Source organism: Melitaea cinxia, chromosome 9 (genome assembly GCF_905220565.1).
Source record: "Melitaea cinxia chromosome 9, ilMelCinx1.1, whole genome shotgun sequence".
Taxonomy (NCBI): domain Eukaryota; kingdom Metazoa; phylum Arthropoda; class Insecta; order Lepidoptera; family Nymphalidae; genus Melitaea; species Melitaea cinxia.
In genome coordinates this window covers 13,942,484-13,962,717 of record NC_059402.1, presented here as the reverse complement: position 1 = coordinate 13,962,717, position 20,234 = coordinate 13,942,484, and the positions used below count along the sequence as shown (strand labels likewise).

Below are 20,234 nucleotides of genomic sequence, written 5' to 3'. Positions count from 1 at the left end.
ATCTAATAAACTCATATATTTGTGTAGACAAAAATTGACCGATATTTCATAGATTGTAAAGTTTAGCAACATAAAGATTTGGAAACAAATCAAATTCATTTCAGTGTACAAAAGGGCCTCAAGGGAAGAGACAAGAAAACTAAAGTCATGTCCGAAACCCACGCACGAATTGTGAAGGGATTCCTCGAAGATTTAAATAAACATAGTTATATAAAGTAATATGTGTATAATTATATAATATATAATTTATATATATTGTAGGCTACTCTCAACTGTCTAGAATAATGAAGTTATTGTACCTTCGTTAGAAGTTTACGTTTGGTAGTAAATACTGCGGTTTTTGAAGAGTAATCATAGACGTTTAATTGCAACCAGTTGTAATACTTTTTTTTCTTTCCTTTTTGTGCATTTTTTTTTTCTTTTTGCTTTTTTGTATATTTTTCGTTTTATTTAATGTTAGTTTAGAAACACACTGGTTACAGAGAGGCGACGAATTCCTCGTGGTGATTTCGGTTTTGGCAACGAGCACAGATATAATTTTATTCGTACATCATTCAGTTCTTCACGCGAATTTGTTCTGAAAATGTAACAATAATGTAATAATAAATATGTTTAACAAAGTCACACAGTCATTTGTTTGTATTACAATCGATGCACATATTTTAACTTGTAAATAATACGTATATAAATAAATATATACACCCAGATTTCGACAAGAAACTTGTGTGACACAAAGATATCCATATATTACGCGACAGGTGATTTGACCGTTGTACGGCCCATAGTTTTTAACAGTTCAATTATAAATATGTGTATAGTCATTTTCTCTATGTGGTATACCTATATATCCTGTATTATTAAAACATTTAGGATGGTAAGCGGAAAGATAAAGAGAAATCTGTGTTAATCCGGGTCTTCACGTATTTAAATACCAAGTTTCATAACAAAAAATATTGTACATTTACGTGAAAAGTACTAAATATCCACCCAACAACCGTAAGTACTCACATTTAATATTATATTTGCATTGTATATTATTTTTTTTAATCCTATATCAGGTGTAGCCGCGACTTTGGTTTGGATTACATATTTTTATTAGTAACTCGTCCTTGAAAGAAATCATGCATAATTACGGGCTAAAAAATATTGTATTTCTAGCTCGTATGAATTCAAATTGTATAAATTTTTATTCCAGTTCTTTCAGTAGTTTGAGGGTGAAGTATGGCCAAGATATAGATTTAAAGAAAAAAAAAAAGGAAAAAGCTAGTTTCAGTACCAATTAATGGAAATTTACAATTTTTATTCTTAATAATGTACAGAATTGGATTTATTGCACTTTTAATATGAGTAATAGCTTTACAGATAGAAGTATCAATACTTACTGTATAGAAGCTATATACTTATTACATACAGTAACAAATATAGATACTTATTTCGATGTACTAAAATTTGCAACATTAATCACTAGAGTGAAATACAAATGAAAGTTATCTAATTTGCAGATTTCTGCTTTAAATCTCCGTATCAAAGTTCCGAACGGCCCACATCCCTTACTATCGAATACAGAACTCGAGTCTCATTAAACTTTCATACGGGCGATGTTTACGAAGTGGCCAGTATGAATTTAAAGGTTCTCGGAAGTTTCGCTCGGGTCACTAAACAGTTTGCGCCCATGCGGTGATGTTCAGGAACTTCTTTCCTGACATCTGATTAGTATGTTACGTGATCAGACTCAATGGAAAATTACAATTTTCTTAAAAAAAATAGAATCATATCGGTGTTGATGAGGATTATATTGGAGGAGAAAATTATTGGAGACATAACAGCGCAGAGAACGTCAGCAAATAAATTTCTATTTACAAACACTAAAGCTTCAAAAGAGTGGAGCATTTGGGTGGAAGCTTTTTGAGTTTTATACTCAGCTCATGTGAAGTTTGCTCGAGCATCTTCTCTCACAACAATTAAATGTTCCATTGTTGTTCCATTTCTCGGCTCGACTTCTAAGTGAGGGTTTGGTTAGATTTTAATCAATCAGACTTTTAATATGTAAATTTTCAGATATATTTGTATAAGAATTGGTTCCTAGTTTCAATTTATTCAATTTTTATATGTAGTTTGTTCTTCTTATTATTTTAACTATTCTGATCGATCAATTAAAATCTATGAGTCAAACTGACGAGGCTAGAATTTTTTTATCATTTATTACATAATTATTGAAATTAAATCACTTCTTTGCGCATAATCAAATAGAAGTTTTTAAAATGATGTGAAAATTATTGTGTAATCTAAAGGATTAAAGCACTTCATAGTTTAGGATTGTCCTATTTTTTTTTTTTTTTTTTTTTGTAACTGTATTGATATTTTCTTTTAATATTTAAATTAAAAAAAATTGTTAGAGAGAAATAAACTTCTTAGCATTCCGTAGATTCACCGTGCGGGTCCTGGTCCATCGTGTCGCGGAAGGAAAAACTCAGAGTAGTTCCCAGGACTTGCGACCTAGGTGTAGGTTTAAGAGGCGCATCAACGCTCACCTTCACTGCTCGAGTTTCCCGCCTTAGACACTCGTTCTAAAATAGAATTTACTGCAGTTCTCGACAGCCCAAGGTCTTTCAGAAGATTATAGAGAGATTTTGCTGGTATACGTCACGCTCCTACTTCTACTGCGTATAAATTAACCACATAACCATATTTGTTAAGGTTTTTGGTTAGATCGTAATATTTATTTAATTTCATTGTGTGGTCTTTAGGAATATTGATTTCCCGAGGTACAGTGAGCTCTACTAGTATTGCATGTTTAGTGCGTCTAGAAAAGAGGAATATGTCAGGTCTGGATGTGGAAACACCAACATCTTCTGGGATTTTATAGTGCTTGTCATACGTATCCATTAAAATAGGCCAATCAGGTACCGTACCTATGATTGAGAAGGACTTGCTTTGAGAGTTGACAGTTGAGCCATTCTCCACGTAAATACGAATTAAATACGTACAGTTATAAGTAAATAATGTACTTTATAGTAACTTTCTTAGCTCGTCATTAGTCGTGTATCGTTTCAACTTTTTGTATGAAATTATTAGATTATGTTATTTCTGTTAACTGACTAGATTTGTCAGATAAGACAATTGACGATATACTACTAAGCGCTCTTTAGGGAACTAACAAACTAACTGAATTCTAAAAACAAAACTTAAAAATTTGTATAAGTACTTATTTTATTGAAGAAGTAGTTACATTAATTACACACATTTTATTTACAATTGAAATCGAATGCCTTGTCATTGTAACAGTTCAATTACCGCAGTACGACAATAACTCATCGATAGTGCAAGGTTTATCGCAGCACTCTGACGCAACCTGCCTCTTCTTCCTGCCGAGACTATGCGCGCTGTCTGCTTCGATCCACGGCAAGCTGGAGTCCTCTTGCAGCATACGGTGATGGGTTTCAGACCTCTTGATCAGTTTATAATCACAAAGCAGAGCCAGGGCTGAGGCCAGTCGTCGCCCACAGTACACCTCTGCGTAACCTTGAGAACTGACCACTGCTAGACATGATATGATGAGCAGGACGAGGACCGTTTTTGTCGTCATTGTTCTTCGTTGTTGTTCGTTGCTGTGATCAGCTGGGAAAGTGTACTGAAAGTTAGACACACTAGCTTTTATAGGTGGTGATTCTTATGAATATTCAAGTGTGTGATCGATTCGAAAAATTGAATTGAAACTTGTAGGCGGTTGATGTCGTACTTGTTGATTAAATTTGTTCGATTAAAATGAAGATGTAGAGAAATTTTGTATAGTTAATATGTTACACTTTTATAGGAAAATTTAAGCACATATTAAAAATGTTATATAACTATATTTTTTTTAATATTTTCGGTAAGTACGATTTTTAATACTTTTGGTAACTATTCAATGTGATCTAAGTATTGGGTACAACGTAACTATGATATTTCTGTTACTTCATAAGATAAAACTCCTATTTAAAACATTTATGAGAGCAAATTTATAAATACGCCTTTTCCAGAAAAATTACTTCAAATGAATACATTCGTTGACCTGTTTATGAGTATTTCATTTATACATAATTTTCATTTCCTATAAATTTATAATATAGGCAATTGCCCGTTTAGGCTTTGAAACTAGTCTTTTCTTTTAATTTATTGTTTAAATTCTAAATTTATTACTCTATCTCCTGGGAGCTTATTCGTTTATAATATCAAGTGTATTACTATAATATTAAGCCAAATATAATGCTAAGACATCAATTCGCCTATTAAAATAACTGAAATTAGACTTATAAACTTTACAAAAGCCTGATAAAATTAAAAATATCTGATATATATATAATTCTACAAAGCACTTTTAAATCGCACTTTTACAATTATAATTTTATATATCTTACAAAAATAGTATATGTATGTTCTACAGAGAATAATCGTCAAGAAACTCCGCAGTTATTCTTTAAAAAATGTCTCTATAGAAATAAATTTAGTCATATCTTGTATATATATACACTCGCGTGCAACTGAATCGACTCAAGCCGTATATTGGTATAAAAGTTCGATTTTTAGAAAAATGGCTTATCCGATTTTCTTGTTCTTTTTTTTGTTTGAAAGCCTAATCTTTTCTTTTAAAAAATGTTATCCTAATGAGAAAAATCGGTTGAGTATTTATTGATAAAATTTAATTTAACAGAAATGCATAAAAAATGAAGAAAAATGAAAACAACAACATAATGAATAAAAAAATTATTTTTGATAGAAGTAAAGAAAATTAAAATTTTCAATACTTTTTATTGCCTCCCCTAGCTTTTATAACGGCTTGCATGTGATTTTTCATTGATTTTATCACTTTTTTGATAAAATCTTGAGGTATCGTATTCCATTCTTCCTCTAGCGTAGTTTTGAGCTAGACGATGCTTGATGGAGCCTTATCTCTAGCTCGCACCCTCCGTTTGAGCTCATCCCATAAATACTCAATGTAATTCAGATCGGGACTGAGGGCTGGCCACATCATCGTCCCAATTTGCACTTCTTGAAGATACTGGCGAGTAACACTTGCTGTATGGCACCGAGCATTATCATGCATCAATAGAAAATCTTCTTGTATGTACCCTGCATAAGGTACAACATGATCGAGGAGAATGTTTTCCACGTACTTTTGAGCTGTTAGACCACCACTCCGACCACCACCAGGCACGAAAACAAGCTCGGTCTTCCCTTCATATGATATCCCAGCCCACATCGTGACTGAACCACCGCCATATGATACTGTTTCAGCGAAACAGCATTGCGAGAACTGTTTCCCTGGACGCCTGTATACTCGGTCTCTTCTGTCATTGCCATGGAGACACATTCTGCTCTCATCAGTGAACAGGATGGAGCTCCATTGCTCAATAGTCCAATTGAGGTGTTCACGAGCAAATTAAAGTCGGGCTTGACGGTGACCTGCGGTCAGTTTCGGGCCTCTGGCTGGCCGTTTACGAGTTAAATTAGATTTCTTCAGCCGTCTTCTAATTGGCCACTGACTGACAGCCACTCCTCGAACCCTTCTGAGCTCCTGTTGCACATCAACGCCCGTGAGATAACGATTTCTCAACGAAGTTGAGACAATGAAGCGATCGTCCGTCTCAGATGTGCTCCGGTGTCTATTGGTTTGTGGTCTCCGAACGAAGCTACCGGTCTCTTGAAACCTTCTGTATACTCATGAAACAGCTGATTGGCTCATGTTAAGTTTACGAGCGACTTGCCTTTGATTATGGCCCGCTTGCAACAAACCTACAACTTGGACCGCTGCATCTGAGGTATTGTCCATTGGATCGCGATTAAAATACTGGGAGCTTAAGTAGATGTGTACCTGTCAACGTCTAACGAGTGATTGATAAGAAATATGGGTCACGTGAGCTCTTATACATGATTTAGTCTCGCAACTCATGGGTACCGCAACAGGTAATTTCTGTAACGCTCATGTTTGACCGTATTTATTTAAAAAGTTTTTTCATTGTTTATTTGAAAATGGCTATATTTATGAAAAAAAATATATGTCTTTGGAATAAAAAAAACTTTTACAAAAATCGGATAAGCCATTTTCCGAAAAATCAAACTTATATACCAACATACGGCTTGAGTCGATTCAGTTGCACGCGAGTGTATATATGTTATATTATATACAACGCAACTAAACCTAACTTATTTGAACCAAATAATATGCTTTAGCTATCACACAGATAACTTGTTGAGTGTCGAAGTCTTCAATATTGGTAAAGGCAAGTTTTAACTAATTGATCCAGCTTAATGACATTTCAACTTTAATAGTACCAAAGACAGATCTGGAATCAACCAATGCTCTATGCTAAACTTGAAAACTATCTCATGAATTCGTAACTTAGTACTACATAAATAAATATGTATTTTAACCAAGAACCAACTGGTAAGCTTATTCATGTCATTTCCATTTAGAGTTCGAGTATTTAACAATTCAGTCAGTCAGTAAGTCAGTCAATTTAAAATTGGAATCAGTATATATACATTATTACTACATAATATACTTAGATCACTAGAAAAATCCGTTTTGAACAAACAACAAACCCTTTTAAATATAATAATGTAATGATACTTACGTTTCTTTACGTCTATTAAATTGTTATTCGGTGATATATGATACAAATTTAATTTTTATACAGTCTCCACTATAAAAGATGCACAACTATAATGTCGATTTACAGAAAATATTCGCTTTTTTGCCTTATTTGATTTACAGGAAATATTCATTTTTTGCCTTATTTTAAATCAATGTTAAACTGCGTAAGGAAATTCCAGGAAGAAATTAGTGAGACACTCTTTAAGGTTTATAATTTTGACCGAAAATAGTTGTTTTTCGATTGTTGTAAAAATATAATAAATTACAAATTAGTAAATCTTAGACCAGCTGCATTTTTTTTTCGAAAATCAAAATGGCAGTAATATTATAGTGAAACTTTTGTCTAACAAAGATTCTATTATATTGTATGAAAGAAAATACGAGTAAATACAGAGATTCTTTTTTATTTAACCAACTCAAAAAAGGAGGAGGTTACTCAATTCGACCGTATATATTTTTTCTTTTTTTTTTATGTATGTTCGGTATATCTTCGTCGTTTATGAACCGATTTTGATAATTTTGTTTTTGTTGGTAAGGAGATATCCCAAATGTAGTACTATAATAAGGGAACAAGAATCTGATGATGGAATCCCGGAATCCCAGAGAAATCGAGGGAAACCCTCGAAAATCGTAGTGACGACTAGTGCTTTTTTTAATTTTTTTCGTCTATCTACTTACGTTGTTATTACCTGTCGATGTAATTGAAGTCGGTTTTTTTCGTTTGCGAGCAAACACAATTATTATTTAAAAAAATTTTGATTTTATTTCATTTTGAGGTACCTATTTATCGATGATTAGCTCATAAACAGGTAAGTAATGCTTTTTATCAATACATTTCCATAGGACCGATTTTTACGCATGCAAAACCGCAAGCCACGGATAGTGTTTACTGAGGTAAGAATTATAGTCTTTATCTGTTTATTTCAATACCAATATAATATTTAATGAGGATATAATACTTAATTAGTAAACAGTGCTTTATATTAATAAACATAACAATAATATCATTCATATTAATTTTTCCTGTTCGTAGCTACGTGCTCCGCGCAGTTTTCCCCACTTTGAGTTGCAATACATGTCATACTGGTAGACCATTAGCCATGTATTACTATTCTGTCTATACCGACTCCTCAGGTTATCACAGTCCACAGCTGATATGCATATGCATGCATTTTAAGTTCGTAAACCTAATTAAACGCTCATATTTCATATCAGCTGAAGCATATTGACTTTGCCGCTCGGACGAACAATTCTTTTATAGTATTCATATGTATTATTCTTTGAATTTTAGTTGTATGTACTAATATAGTTGACGTCATCAAATTAATTGAAATTAAATCCTATAAATGGTGACATAACGGTCGATACTGCTACAGATCAACAACGAACTTCAAACGAGGAACAAGATGAGGTCGCAAACAGTGTTAGTAGCCTTCATCGTGATGGTTCTAGCCAGCGTATTTACTTCTCAAGTGTGTGGAAAAAAAGTTTACTGTGGAAAAGACCTGGCAATAGCTCTTAGTTTAGTGTGTAGTACCGACTTGTTCGACACTAAACCGTCGGTCGCAGGATCTCAAGTCCAAGACTTTACTAGGAAGCTGGACACGGAGCGCAATGTGCACAGTAGACTGGGTAGGAAGAAAAGGAACATTTACGATGAATGTTGCTTGATCGGCTGTGATCTTGAAGATTTATTACCGTATTGTAATAATTAATTGTGAAAGATTTTTGTGTCGTTGAACTCGAACAAAATGTATGCTTATATAATCTTGTAATTATGAATAAAAATTCTCGTAGCATAAGTTGTTTCAATACATAACTAAAATTTTAAAAAATTAAATAAAATTTCACTAAGTCTGGTTTGGTTATTTTAATTCAAAACATATATATTCACTATTGAATTATTGTTTATTAATTAATTATTGAAATTAATGACTACTTATTTTTAATTATTGGAATTGAAATATCTGAAAAAAGGAATTAATTAATTTTAATGCAGTTTTAAAATTTGAATTACTACTAATAATAATTAATGAACTAATACAATTTAAAAAATATAATTAAGTGTAAACAAATTCAATTCTGAGAAAAAAAATCCTCGTGAAAAATTAACACACTCCACTCACCACCTAAACGTATAATTATATAATAAAAAATAAATATTTAATACATTGTACATATTTCAAAAAGAATAAAGAATTTAGCCACCCCCTCTCTTCCCGTGGGTGTCGTAAGAGGCAACTAAGGGATAACAAGGTTCCACAACCACCTTGGAACTTAAGAAGCCGACCGATGGCGGGATAACCATCCAACTGCTGGCTTTGAAATGCACAGGCCGAAGACGGGCAGCAGCGTCTTCGGTGCGACAAAGCCAGTACTGCGGTCACCAACCCGGCCTGCCCAGCGTGGTGACTATGGGAAAAACACATGAGTTCACGTTATTTTTGGCGTAAACTTGTGGAAGCCTGTGTCCAGCAGTGGACTGTATAGGCTGTAATGATGATGATAATGATGATGACATATTTCAAATTACCAATTAAACTCAATTTATTTATTTTACTTAAGAATCGCATCTTAATACAGATATTTTTTCTAACTAGTATTATATTATATTTATTGACATATTTTATTTTTCCTAGCTTATGTAGTCAAATATAAATATTAAAAAAATATCAATTGAATATTTGTAAAATTAAAAAAATTTTTAAATGAATCTGTATCGTGATATTACAGCAGCAGTTGGCCCGGCGCCAGACCCCTAACGTAATTGTACGCTCCGATTTTACTTTTATTATTTATTATTTACGACTGTCTCCCGCGACTTCACGTGAATATTTGATCATATTTTTTTGACCCTCAAAGTACTCTTTGGAAAAAAGCTATTTCTATCACGAGATAGGCTATCTAGATATAAATAAAAAAGAATCGCTAAATTTATTGCTAAGCGCTAAACTTAACTATACCGATTCTAGCATTTTTTTTTAAATCTTCTAATAGGTCCTTTGTAATAAGTTTTTATGAGGTGAAAAAAGTAAATAAATAAACAATATTGTCACAGAGTCAGAGTGTCAGAATGATATATGTTGGGTTAGCTAGTTTTAAAAAAATAGATAAAATATATAACGTTACCTAAATAGATTTCCTGATCTAATACTTGTATAGATGCAAAATAATGTCTATGATATAGCATTTGAGCTAATCTTGTATTTGTAATAATAATAATAATATCATATAATCTTTATTTCGGGACTAGCCCATATAATACATTATACATTTATATATGTATAAATATATGTATAATTTTTTGCATATACTCACTGGAAAATCTAACGATTTCAAAGAATAACAGCTAACAACTGGTCTAAAAAAACTGGTGTATGTATACTAAATAAAGGTGTTTCAGGTAAATGTTGTATTTGAAACTTGTGAGTTAAGATCTTAAACTCTTATAAAATGAAAAAAAAATCACTAAACTTTTTTAAACTGATAAACCGACACGCCACCAATTATGCTATTCGTATAAATTTTCTCGCACTCAATTCTGTTACAATGTTTTTAAATGTGGTTTTCATAATAAATGTTACTACTAAAAAATGATGTCAAATGGATTCTTAGAATATTATTATCTATCTGACATTGTTGCCAGGCGAATCAAAATAAAAACGATGTACGACCGATCAAATAAAAGATTAGAAATGTGGACAGTCGTTGTAATGTGTAAAATATAAATTATTTTCATTGATTCCATTTATTTTTATCGAATGTCGTAAAATGATTCTGTTACCAAAAAACTATCGTTTGACATTGTAATTCTTACCAGATGGCAGATTATTTCTTCAGAATATTCGATATAGTAGGTAGGATCTAAAAACCATTGAATAACAGATCCTACAATATTGAAATCAATATATTTCTGTAAAGTGTTATAATTATGTTAAGGGTGAAATTTTTTAAAATAAGACTTCCTCATTTTTTTAATCGACCATCAACGTAATTACTTAAATAACAAAATTAGAAGCTTATTTGTTATTAATTAAAATGTTATTTAAATAACAAAGAGATATACTTTTAATAAACAAATTCTTTAAAAATTTTTAAGATTTTAAATTGACATGGTTATTTTTATTACAAAAATTAGCAGTCTCGTCTCGTGAACAATACATTCATAAATAATGTCGAAATATCGAGCTCCGAAAAATAAAAATACAAAACATGGTAAATATCCTGTTTTTGAATAAATAACAATATCGGAAACGATTGTATCCATTAACAGAAATGTTTTAGGTATTTATTTTCCACTAGCTGATTAATAAAACATTTATGCTGTTAGAGCGTGAGTTCACCATGTGAAATATTTTATAGGGCTTGTCTCTCTTGTATCAAATGTGTAAAAGTTGTCTAATTTCGTTAAATCCAAGATCCACTTGAACAATGTAGTACACATTGTGCCTGTTTTGAAATATGGCGCCAAGACGTGGACACTGACAAGGGGACTAGTCCCCAAGCTTAAAGTCACGTTATATGGAACGAGCTATGCTTGGATTCTCTCTTAAACATAGGATCAGAAATGAAACTATCTGCGAGACAATGAAAGCAATCGACGACTGAATTGTTGTAGTGTGTGTACTTCACCCAATTTAAACTTACTTCTCGAGATTCTCTTCGAACTCTAGTTCCTACTCTTGAACCTGGTGCGGGTGTGTGCGTGCGTGTCAAAAGGTGCTATCAATATTTGAACTATTATTTCAATAATATGCTCGAGTACAATATCTCAACATTGAAATATGGTAAGCGGAGTACAAGTACTGGTTAATGTCATTTTCGTCTGTCTTGTAACACTATCTAAGCTATAAGTAGGTGTTACCTTTTTTTTTAAGTGAGGCCTATATTAAATTGTTATATTTATTTCGATTTGTAAGTATATAATATTTTCAAACCAACTACTTAGTTTTCGTATACTTTTATCAATAAATTTTATCTCGCTTCTTTATTATACATAATCCACAATATTAGTGGCCGAGTTTTCCAAGTCAATATAAACTTTATAGTGATTTTTGTCGGTGGAATCTCACTGGATCAGAATCTCCAATATTTCATCTTAGGCGCGTACGTCTTTAAAAGTTTATTAGTTAGGTTGTTAAATTAATTTTATAGCTACATTTATGTCATCCTCGTCCCGATAATCAACAATAACGGTATTTATGTGACAAGAAATTCGTAACACACGGACATAATTATGTATTTAATTTATGTTGAAACTATTCTAACGTCGACTACATAAGTTTATTGTCAGGTTAAAATTAATTTCGTTTTTTATACATCGTTCGTGTTATTATAGTTCTTAATATTGATGCCTTTTAAGTTTTATTTTTAGTATTTTACGTCTTTGCAAGTTCAATCAGATTAATTACCTTTGTTATAAATTTAAACATCTTCCTATTTTTTGTTTTGTACTTGCTATTTTTACCTTATTCTCACCACTATTTTTAATTATTTTTCTTTTGACTATTTTATTTATTTATTTATACTGTATTGTATACCACAACTACATTTTAAACAATAAACACATTTAAAAAACATTTACAAACTGTCAAGTACAACGGGCGGACTTATGGCTATTTAGCCATTTCTTCCAGACAACCCAAATGAATGACTATCTTTGTATTAAATGTATAATTGTAATTTTTGTGAACTTCTCTGGCAAAGTCATGATCGTCAACTAGCCTTTTTTAATTTCTTGCCTTCTTCATTTCGTTTTTATTTTTCTCAATACCATTGTTTTAACCTTACCTCTTCCTCTATTCAAAGCGTCAGATTATGTACCAACTTCCAAAACTGGAAAAGGTGTTATCATATTAATCACCACCCATGTATATTGATTGCCAGGAGCATCAGAGTCGCAAATTTGTTTGCAGCTAAAGTAAATACATACATAACATGTTTATATTAAAAACTTAACTAATTTATATCGTAAACTTTTATAGTGACTAAATCTGTGCTTTTTCACAGCTATTTTATTTTTTGATACAACTATCCTGCACTTACAAACTTGCCATATTACCCTGTTATGTATGATAAGTTATTAAACAAAACAAGCTTATCCGTAGTCATAAATTAAATTACAATGATCATTACAAATTCAATTACTGGATGTTCATTGACAGCGTCTTAATTGGTTTGTCGTATCGTATATCTAACGATAATCTTGTTTATCATTATGTTATTAACTGGATGCGATACCTACGACCGCTACCAATTATCAATATCAATTAGATCATCATCGAAGCGTCGGTAGTATAGAAAGTAATCTGTAGCATCAGAGAGTGGAAGAAAATTGTTTGTGTTGTTCATCTGTTTTAATTTTTTTTAATTTACATCGACAAGTTGGTAATAAAACGCAGGTAGTCGAAAATATTGTTAAATAAATACGCATTATTAGAGATAAATAACTCCAAAAGTACTCGTAAAATTTGAATGGGACCACGTGACAAGCACTGCTAGATTCAAAATCAAAATATATTTATTCAAATAGGCTTCAAGAGAACCTTCCAATCGTCATTTGAAAAATTAAAATATAATTTAATTTAAAAATTGAAGCCCGGTATCTTATTTTTGCTTTAAAAAGGTTCATTTTCCAGTAAAAGCTAATAATACTTTTTTTTAAAACGGTAAAGTAGATTAAACTATGCTAATCTGACTACCGGCCTTCGTTAGTAGCAATAAATCGTCTGTTTGTCACTGGTTTTGACTTGTCTTACTTTGATGGTATGTAAGAGCCAACGTAAAGGAAAAAAACTCTCATCCATTTTTAAGTAACAACTCATCGGTAGCGAAATAGCCTCTTGTTAGTTCAAACAAATCGTAACTAAGTATAGTAATCCCGAGTGAATACGCAAGCTCTGTCTAGTTAAAAGTTCTCTAACAGCTATATAAATAGCCCCGTCTCGTAAATAAATAAAAAGAGTTGATGGAAGGGAAACGCTAATTTGCTAAAACGTACGTCCAAAGGTAAAACGCAATACGAGTTTCGGTTTTAGAAAACAAACGATGAATATTTCATTCGGTCCCGTTTTCTTTTACAGGTTATCTGACGTAAGAAGTTTTTGCAATTTGTTTTTCAAATTTGAATTCGAATAAAATAAAAAGTTGAAACTTTCTTTAACATATGTAAGTGGAAAGTCAGTTTCTAACTGCGTTAGGTTTTTGTCTTATTTTTATAAGTGTTTTGTTTTTTATTTAAATACAGCCTTACATTTCGTTATTTAAAAAAAAATGTAAATATGAAAAAATTTGATAGTTATCTTTAAATACATAATCAAAATATATAAACACTACATGTACATAACTGTAACAAAAACAATATTCTGAGATATCTATCTCCTTGACTTGATTTAAATTTAACAATTTTATCAATGAATAATTATATTATAGAAATAAACATATTTCAGAATACACGTCAGAATATCCTCTGAAACATGCAGGTTTCCTCACGATATTTTCGTGTATTATTATTCACGTAAATTTATTAAAAATATATAATAAATACACAGTCCGACATGCAAGCTCCGTCACACGGCGAGAGCGGTGAAAGCTCGTATCTGAACCAGTATTGTAAAAAGTTTGATTCTATCTCCCATCCGGCGGTCCGCGTCAACGCGACTGTGAACAAGGGAACCGACACAATGCCAACTCGCTAGAATAAGGTTGAGAATATATTTAAAGATACAAAATGAAGTATAAGTTTTGTAATGTATTATTATTATATTTTTTCGATTATTATGCGATGCTAATGTGGCAACTACTCGTACGTGGTAACTAACCTTTAGAGTTTACAATGTATTAAAAATATTTTTTCTTTAATTTTAAATTAAATATATGTATTGTAGAAGGTATATATATATATATATATATATATATATATATATATATATATGCCTACAACATCAAGCTACGACTTTGCAGAAAAAAAATATTAAAGTAATATAAACAGCAAGTAATATTTTTATTAAGGTATTTAAAATAGCTTAAACTTGGATAATGCCGCTGTCCTACTACTAAGTACAGAATACATGTACAATTATAATTATTCCAGAGTTAAAGCAAACATGCAGATTACAAAACTCAGTGGTTAGCCTGGTTATACTCATAGAAAATGAAAAATTAACTGTCTGAATTAGTTTTACAAAGGTTCATTGTTATGTAACGTCTCACTGACGACGGTATTTCCTTCCACATTTGTACCTATAAAGGGAATAGGATATCATGCCCATTATCATAATACCAAACATATGCTGTTAGAACCGCTGCTACTATCGTCTACTGCCCATACTACGAATGCCTTTGTGCATCTTCAATTGCTTATTTGCATTGTTTGTTTACATTCTATTATATTATAAAGACACAAAACATCTCTAAGACCAATTTAATAAATTAAAATGAAATGAACTGTTCTGTATTTTTAATTTTTAATGTAAATGAAAACCCACTGTTCTGTATTTTGAATTATTATTTTTTTTTTTCGATTTTCTGACGATAACCCTTTTTGAACGAGAACCCATTTCATTGAGGAAGATATGGGTGGTGTAACTAAACCAAGCACGTGCACTTTCGTACCAAAAAATACTCCAAAATTAAAAAAAGTCTCCAAAATAAAACAGAACAGGATGATAATAAAAAATGAATTAGAATACTTTACAAAAAACTTATTTTTATCAACTTTTCACATAATGACACTAGATATATTAAATTTATATATTTATATTGTTTTATTGTATGCAATACAATCATATATAATTAGTGAAAAGTGTAAAGCTACTCACGTCACCATGTTTCCTACTCGTACGTATTCATTCACAAGACGACTGGACAGAACATCTGTCAAAATCAAAGCTTTTGATCGTCGCATTGTGCAACATAATTATAATGAGTACGACTAAGGCTCGGGACTATTGAAATTAGAACAAGTTTCTAGTATAATGTAGAAAATACTGTTAAAAAGTTTTTTTTTTTTTTTTTGTTGGACTTTTCAAAATCTTATCAAAAATTATTTTGCCCTCAAAATAGATCCGCTGTCAGTTAGTAGACTTGGTTGGTACATTTGAATAAGGTGACCTTTCCGTTTTATCAAGTGCGCCATAATAGCTCATTTACATGTATGACCTTATTAGGGTAGACTATAAATGTTAAATTAAATAGTATTAATATTATTTTATTTATTATATATTATTAATATCATACTAGCAATACCTGCGCGAAAAATTCGCACTAAATAAGTATAATAATACTACACTTACAAAATATTATATTATATACTTTAAAAAATTACATATTTTTTTTAACAAAAGCAATAACAAATTTGTAGTTGTTGTCGCCGGTAGAGCAAAGCAATTATCTATAAAATTATATATAATTTATGTGGAATAATTGTGAGGCTTTTCTGAAAAGGGAGGCAAACGTCTTAAACCTGAGCGTAATAATATATATGATATATATACTATAGTATATAATAATACTAACCGATATTTGGAAATAAAAGTGATCACAATTTTCAAAAGTAAAGAAAAGGATGAAAATTTGTTAAAATTTTGTTTCTCCATTTTCCTTTTTTTTTTATACGAGCTACATTTCCAAACATCTATTAATAGACAAGTGATATCCAATCGAATCTCAATATCGTCGGAGTCCTCTAATCAGGAAATGAAGCCATTGCAAACTTTATTGCACTTGTCGCTTATTAAAAAGTAAAATCCGTTTGAAAACGAATCGTTCAGCTTGGATCCGACAAATAGCAACACGATACGGTACGATGCAACACGATGCGGAAATATTAGTAATTATATTTTATGTTGTCGTGTTTATTCGAATCAATCGACGGGCTTACCGTTTTCTATATTCAAGAAACGATTGTTTTCCTCGTGAACTCCCCTCTGCCTGATGGTTAACCGTTTCGCTTAATGTTTAATATAAATCTTTAGACGCCTGCAAAATCATAGGCTTAACCCTAAACAGGAGCTTTGGCTACCTTACTCACCACTGTAACGAAAGCATATTATTTAGGTAACTCATATTTTATGTCAATTAGTTTTAATTTTTTGGTTTAAAATCAGTCATCATGATCATCATCATTTCAGGCTATCACAGTCCACTGCTGGACACAGGCCTCCACAAATTCGTGCCAAAAATGGCGTAAACTCATGTGTTTTGCCCATAGTCACCACGCTGGGCAGGCGGGTTGGTGACCGCAGGGCTGGCTTTGTCGCACCGAAGACGCTGCTTATTGCATCTTCGGCCTGTGTATTTCAAAACCAACAGGTTGATGGTTATCCCGCCAACGGTCGGCTTTTCAAGTTCCAAGGTGGTAGTGGAACTGTGTTGTCCCTTAGTCGCCTCTTACGACACCCACGGGAAGAGAGGGGGTGGCTATATTCTTTACTACCGTAGCCACACAACTAAAATCAGTACACCCATTAAAAAATTATGAGATAACACACATAAAAAACAGTCGATTTAAGAAATTCCTCTTTTTTTCAAGTCGGTTAAAAATAGTGTTATAAACTTAAATATTGATGCCATATATGAATAAGCTACGGTTGTTGACGTAATACAAACTAAGGTCACATTAGCATAGTGCAGTGGGTTAGATATAATGAATATTAATTATTTTTTCACCTATAAAAGCTTCAGGAATTATCTCCTTCAGCACATTCCATTAACGAACTCTGAACAGCTCACAAGATGAGGACTCAAATTGTATTAACTTTCTTCATCATAACAATTATGGCTGCTACGGTCACTTCCCAAGGCTACAGCGAAGTGTACTGCGGACGACGCCTATCGACTGCTCTCGCTCTTCTCTGCGATTACCACTTGATTAAGAGGAGTCAGCCGCAGCATACTTCTGCACAGAATACAGAGGTCAGCTGGCCGTGGATCACAGCGCACAGAGCGCACAGCGTGGACAGGAGGAAGAGGCAGGTGGTGGCGGAGTGCTGCGAGAAACCTTGCACTGTCGACGAACTCATGTCTTACTGCGGACAGTAAAGCGACCGAGTATATTACAGGGACCTTGTGAAACGATACGATTTATCTAGGTAGTACGAATGTAAATAGTTATGTCTCAATAATCTTATTATAAATTTTAGTATTAGATATATGAATAAAAATTAATACATACTAAATGAAATTGTTTTCATTAACCACCGACTCAAAATGAGGGATGTTATAAGTTAGACGCTAATGTTATCTGTCGGACTAATACGTCAATTCCGATGCTTTTTTACGTGAAAGCTTATTCCTTTTTCCTGTTTCTTTGAAATCTTTTGTAAAACTTTTCAGCAGTTTGAAAAGTGATCAGCTTTTACTAAAATTAATCTAAGGTATTTTCAGCATAATTTTTTTTTTCTTTTTGTATTTACACAACCCGCTTTGGAGCAGCGTGGTGGATTAAGCTCTGATCCTCTTTCCCCATGTAGAAGACTACATAGGGAAAGAGGCCTTTGCCCAACAGTGGGATATTACAAGCTGAAGTGTAGCGAAATAGTGACCGGGTTTAAGTATATTACTCGTCTTGTATAGTATTACGGTGCGTAGCTTCCTTACTTCGCTTCGTGACGTATTGCGTCCCTTTGTCCCTTCTCCCTTTTTACCTTTTTTTCCTATACTCGTATCGCGTCGCTAACTGTGAACAGCGCGCATGACTACAAAATGTCATAAAAAAATTAAATAGTACAAACGTATGTTCTCTCTCATTTATTTTTAACTGTACACGAACAAAACTTGGTTATCGCAGAACGCTTAATTAATCTACTTTATGTTTTACATCGGTTTTAATAACCTATAGATGTTTTTGTTAAACACAGGCAGCGGCAGTAGGTAGTGCTCAGTCAGTGTAATTGTCGTAATAACGTTAGTGCAAGCGGGAATTCAATTTCATCGCTTATCTGTTTTACTATTGTTTACAAAGCTGACGATTTACTAGAAATGGCATTACCATTTATACTAATAGTTTAATAGTATGTTCTAATGTTAACGCAAATTTCACTCATTATAATAAAACAACATTTTTTTCCTCCCTGACCATGGTTGCTGTAAAGTATTCGAAACGTCGGGCATTTAAAAAACTTAATAAACACACAGTACAATAGTAGTATAATATCGTTAAAATTTTTATTTGCTTCGTTGTTTGTGTAATCACTTAGCGAACCTCTCCGAATCGATTGGCTTCACGGAACAAGTCGAACTTACACTTATTATACCTAAAAATAGCTTTGAGGTTTAATAATTTGCTTCTCTCCTGTTAGCTATAGGTGTTTACGTTATATAGAATGTCTTTCAGAATAATTATACCAACAAGATTATTTACAACTTCACTGACGAGCACAAGATAAAAGCCAAAGACACAATTGTTTTTGCTCGCAAACGGAAAAAAACCGACTTCTATAAGATCGAAAAGTAAAACAACGTAAGTAGACGAAAAAATAGTCAAGTAAAAACGCATTATTAGATATAACCCGAAAAGTAGTTGTTAGATCTCAAATAAATTTAAGTCGGATCAAACGACACGCAACCACCTTTTGTTTAAAATCTTTTTTATCGAAATTAGTCCACCCAGTCAAAAGTTCTGATGTAACATACACAAATATAAAAAAAAAAAACAATCGAATTGAGAACCTCCTCCTTTTTATTGGAAGTCGGTTAAAAAGGACCTGAAATGGTGGTTGTATATAAAAATAAACTTGAAACGACATTACGTATAAATGTCATATAAATTGCCGAAATGTATGTACGCGCGTAGCTTACGAACGACTTCATCAATCTTGCTAATTCTTTCTTTTTTTGTATTAATTGATTTTTAGAACAAGGTTTCACGAAAAATTTGGTGGTAAAAGTTTAAGCTTAATGTAAAATAGAAAAATATTGATACAGTACAGATTAAAACAAATGTAATAAGCTGGACATATCTAGAGCATTCTAATTCTATGGCGTTCGATATCGCTTCGTCGGTAAAATTGTGTTTCATCGGATTTTATGGAGTTGTAACATTCGCGATATTGAATTATTTGTATCGCATTTCGTGGCCAGTTAATAAATATTCCATTACAAGCTGTCTCTAGAGGTTGGATTAAATTGGTTTAATATCGGTATGACAAGAACTTAGATAAGGCGCTTTTTGGTTACTATTTTGTGACAAATAAATTAATGATTGTATTTTTATTACCAAATAAAAGAAAACATTTTTATATAAGCCTATATCATTTATTGATATTTTATAGCCTATTATTATTATCTTTTTAAATAGGCATATAATGAAAATTATTTTTTTTAAACCCAGCTGAAAGCCCTTCTAAGTAATCCGTGCTAAGAAATCCACACTTAATCATATTATTTCAAATATTGAATAGATAAGTACCCATCGCTTTAGCCTATCGGAGTCCACTGCTGGACATAGGCCTCCACAAGTTCTCGCCAATAATGTAGTGAACTCATGTGTTTTGCCCATAGTCACCACGCTGGGCAGGCGGGTTGGTGACCGCAGGGCTGGCTTTATCGCGCCGAAGTTGCTGCTATCCGTCTTTGGCCTCTGTATTTCGAAGCCAGCAGT

General features: G+C 32.3%; 2 protein-coding genes across 2 annotated transcripts in view; one reads left to right on the top strand and one right to left on the bottom strand.

Annotated features, from left to right (window-relative positions):
• Positions 1 to 20,234, top strand: part of LOC123656284 (protein kinase C, brain isozyme) — a 302,175-nt gene that overhangs the window by 256,048 nt on the left and 25,893 nt on the right. The gene's annotated exons all lie outside the window — the stretch shown is intronic.
• Positions 3,193 to 3,624, bottom strand: LOC123656286 (bombyxin A-3 homolog). The gene has a single exon (XM_045591994.1). The coding sequence runs from the start codon at positions 3,584 to 3,586 to the stop codon at positions 3,287 to 3,289; it is 300 nt and encodes a 99-aa protein (XP_045447950.1). The 5' UTR covers positions 3,587 to 3,624; the 3' UTR covers positions 3,193 to 3,286.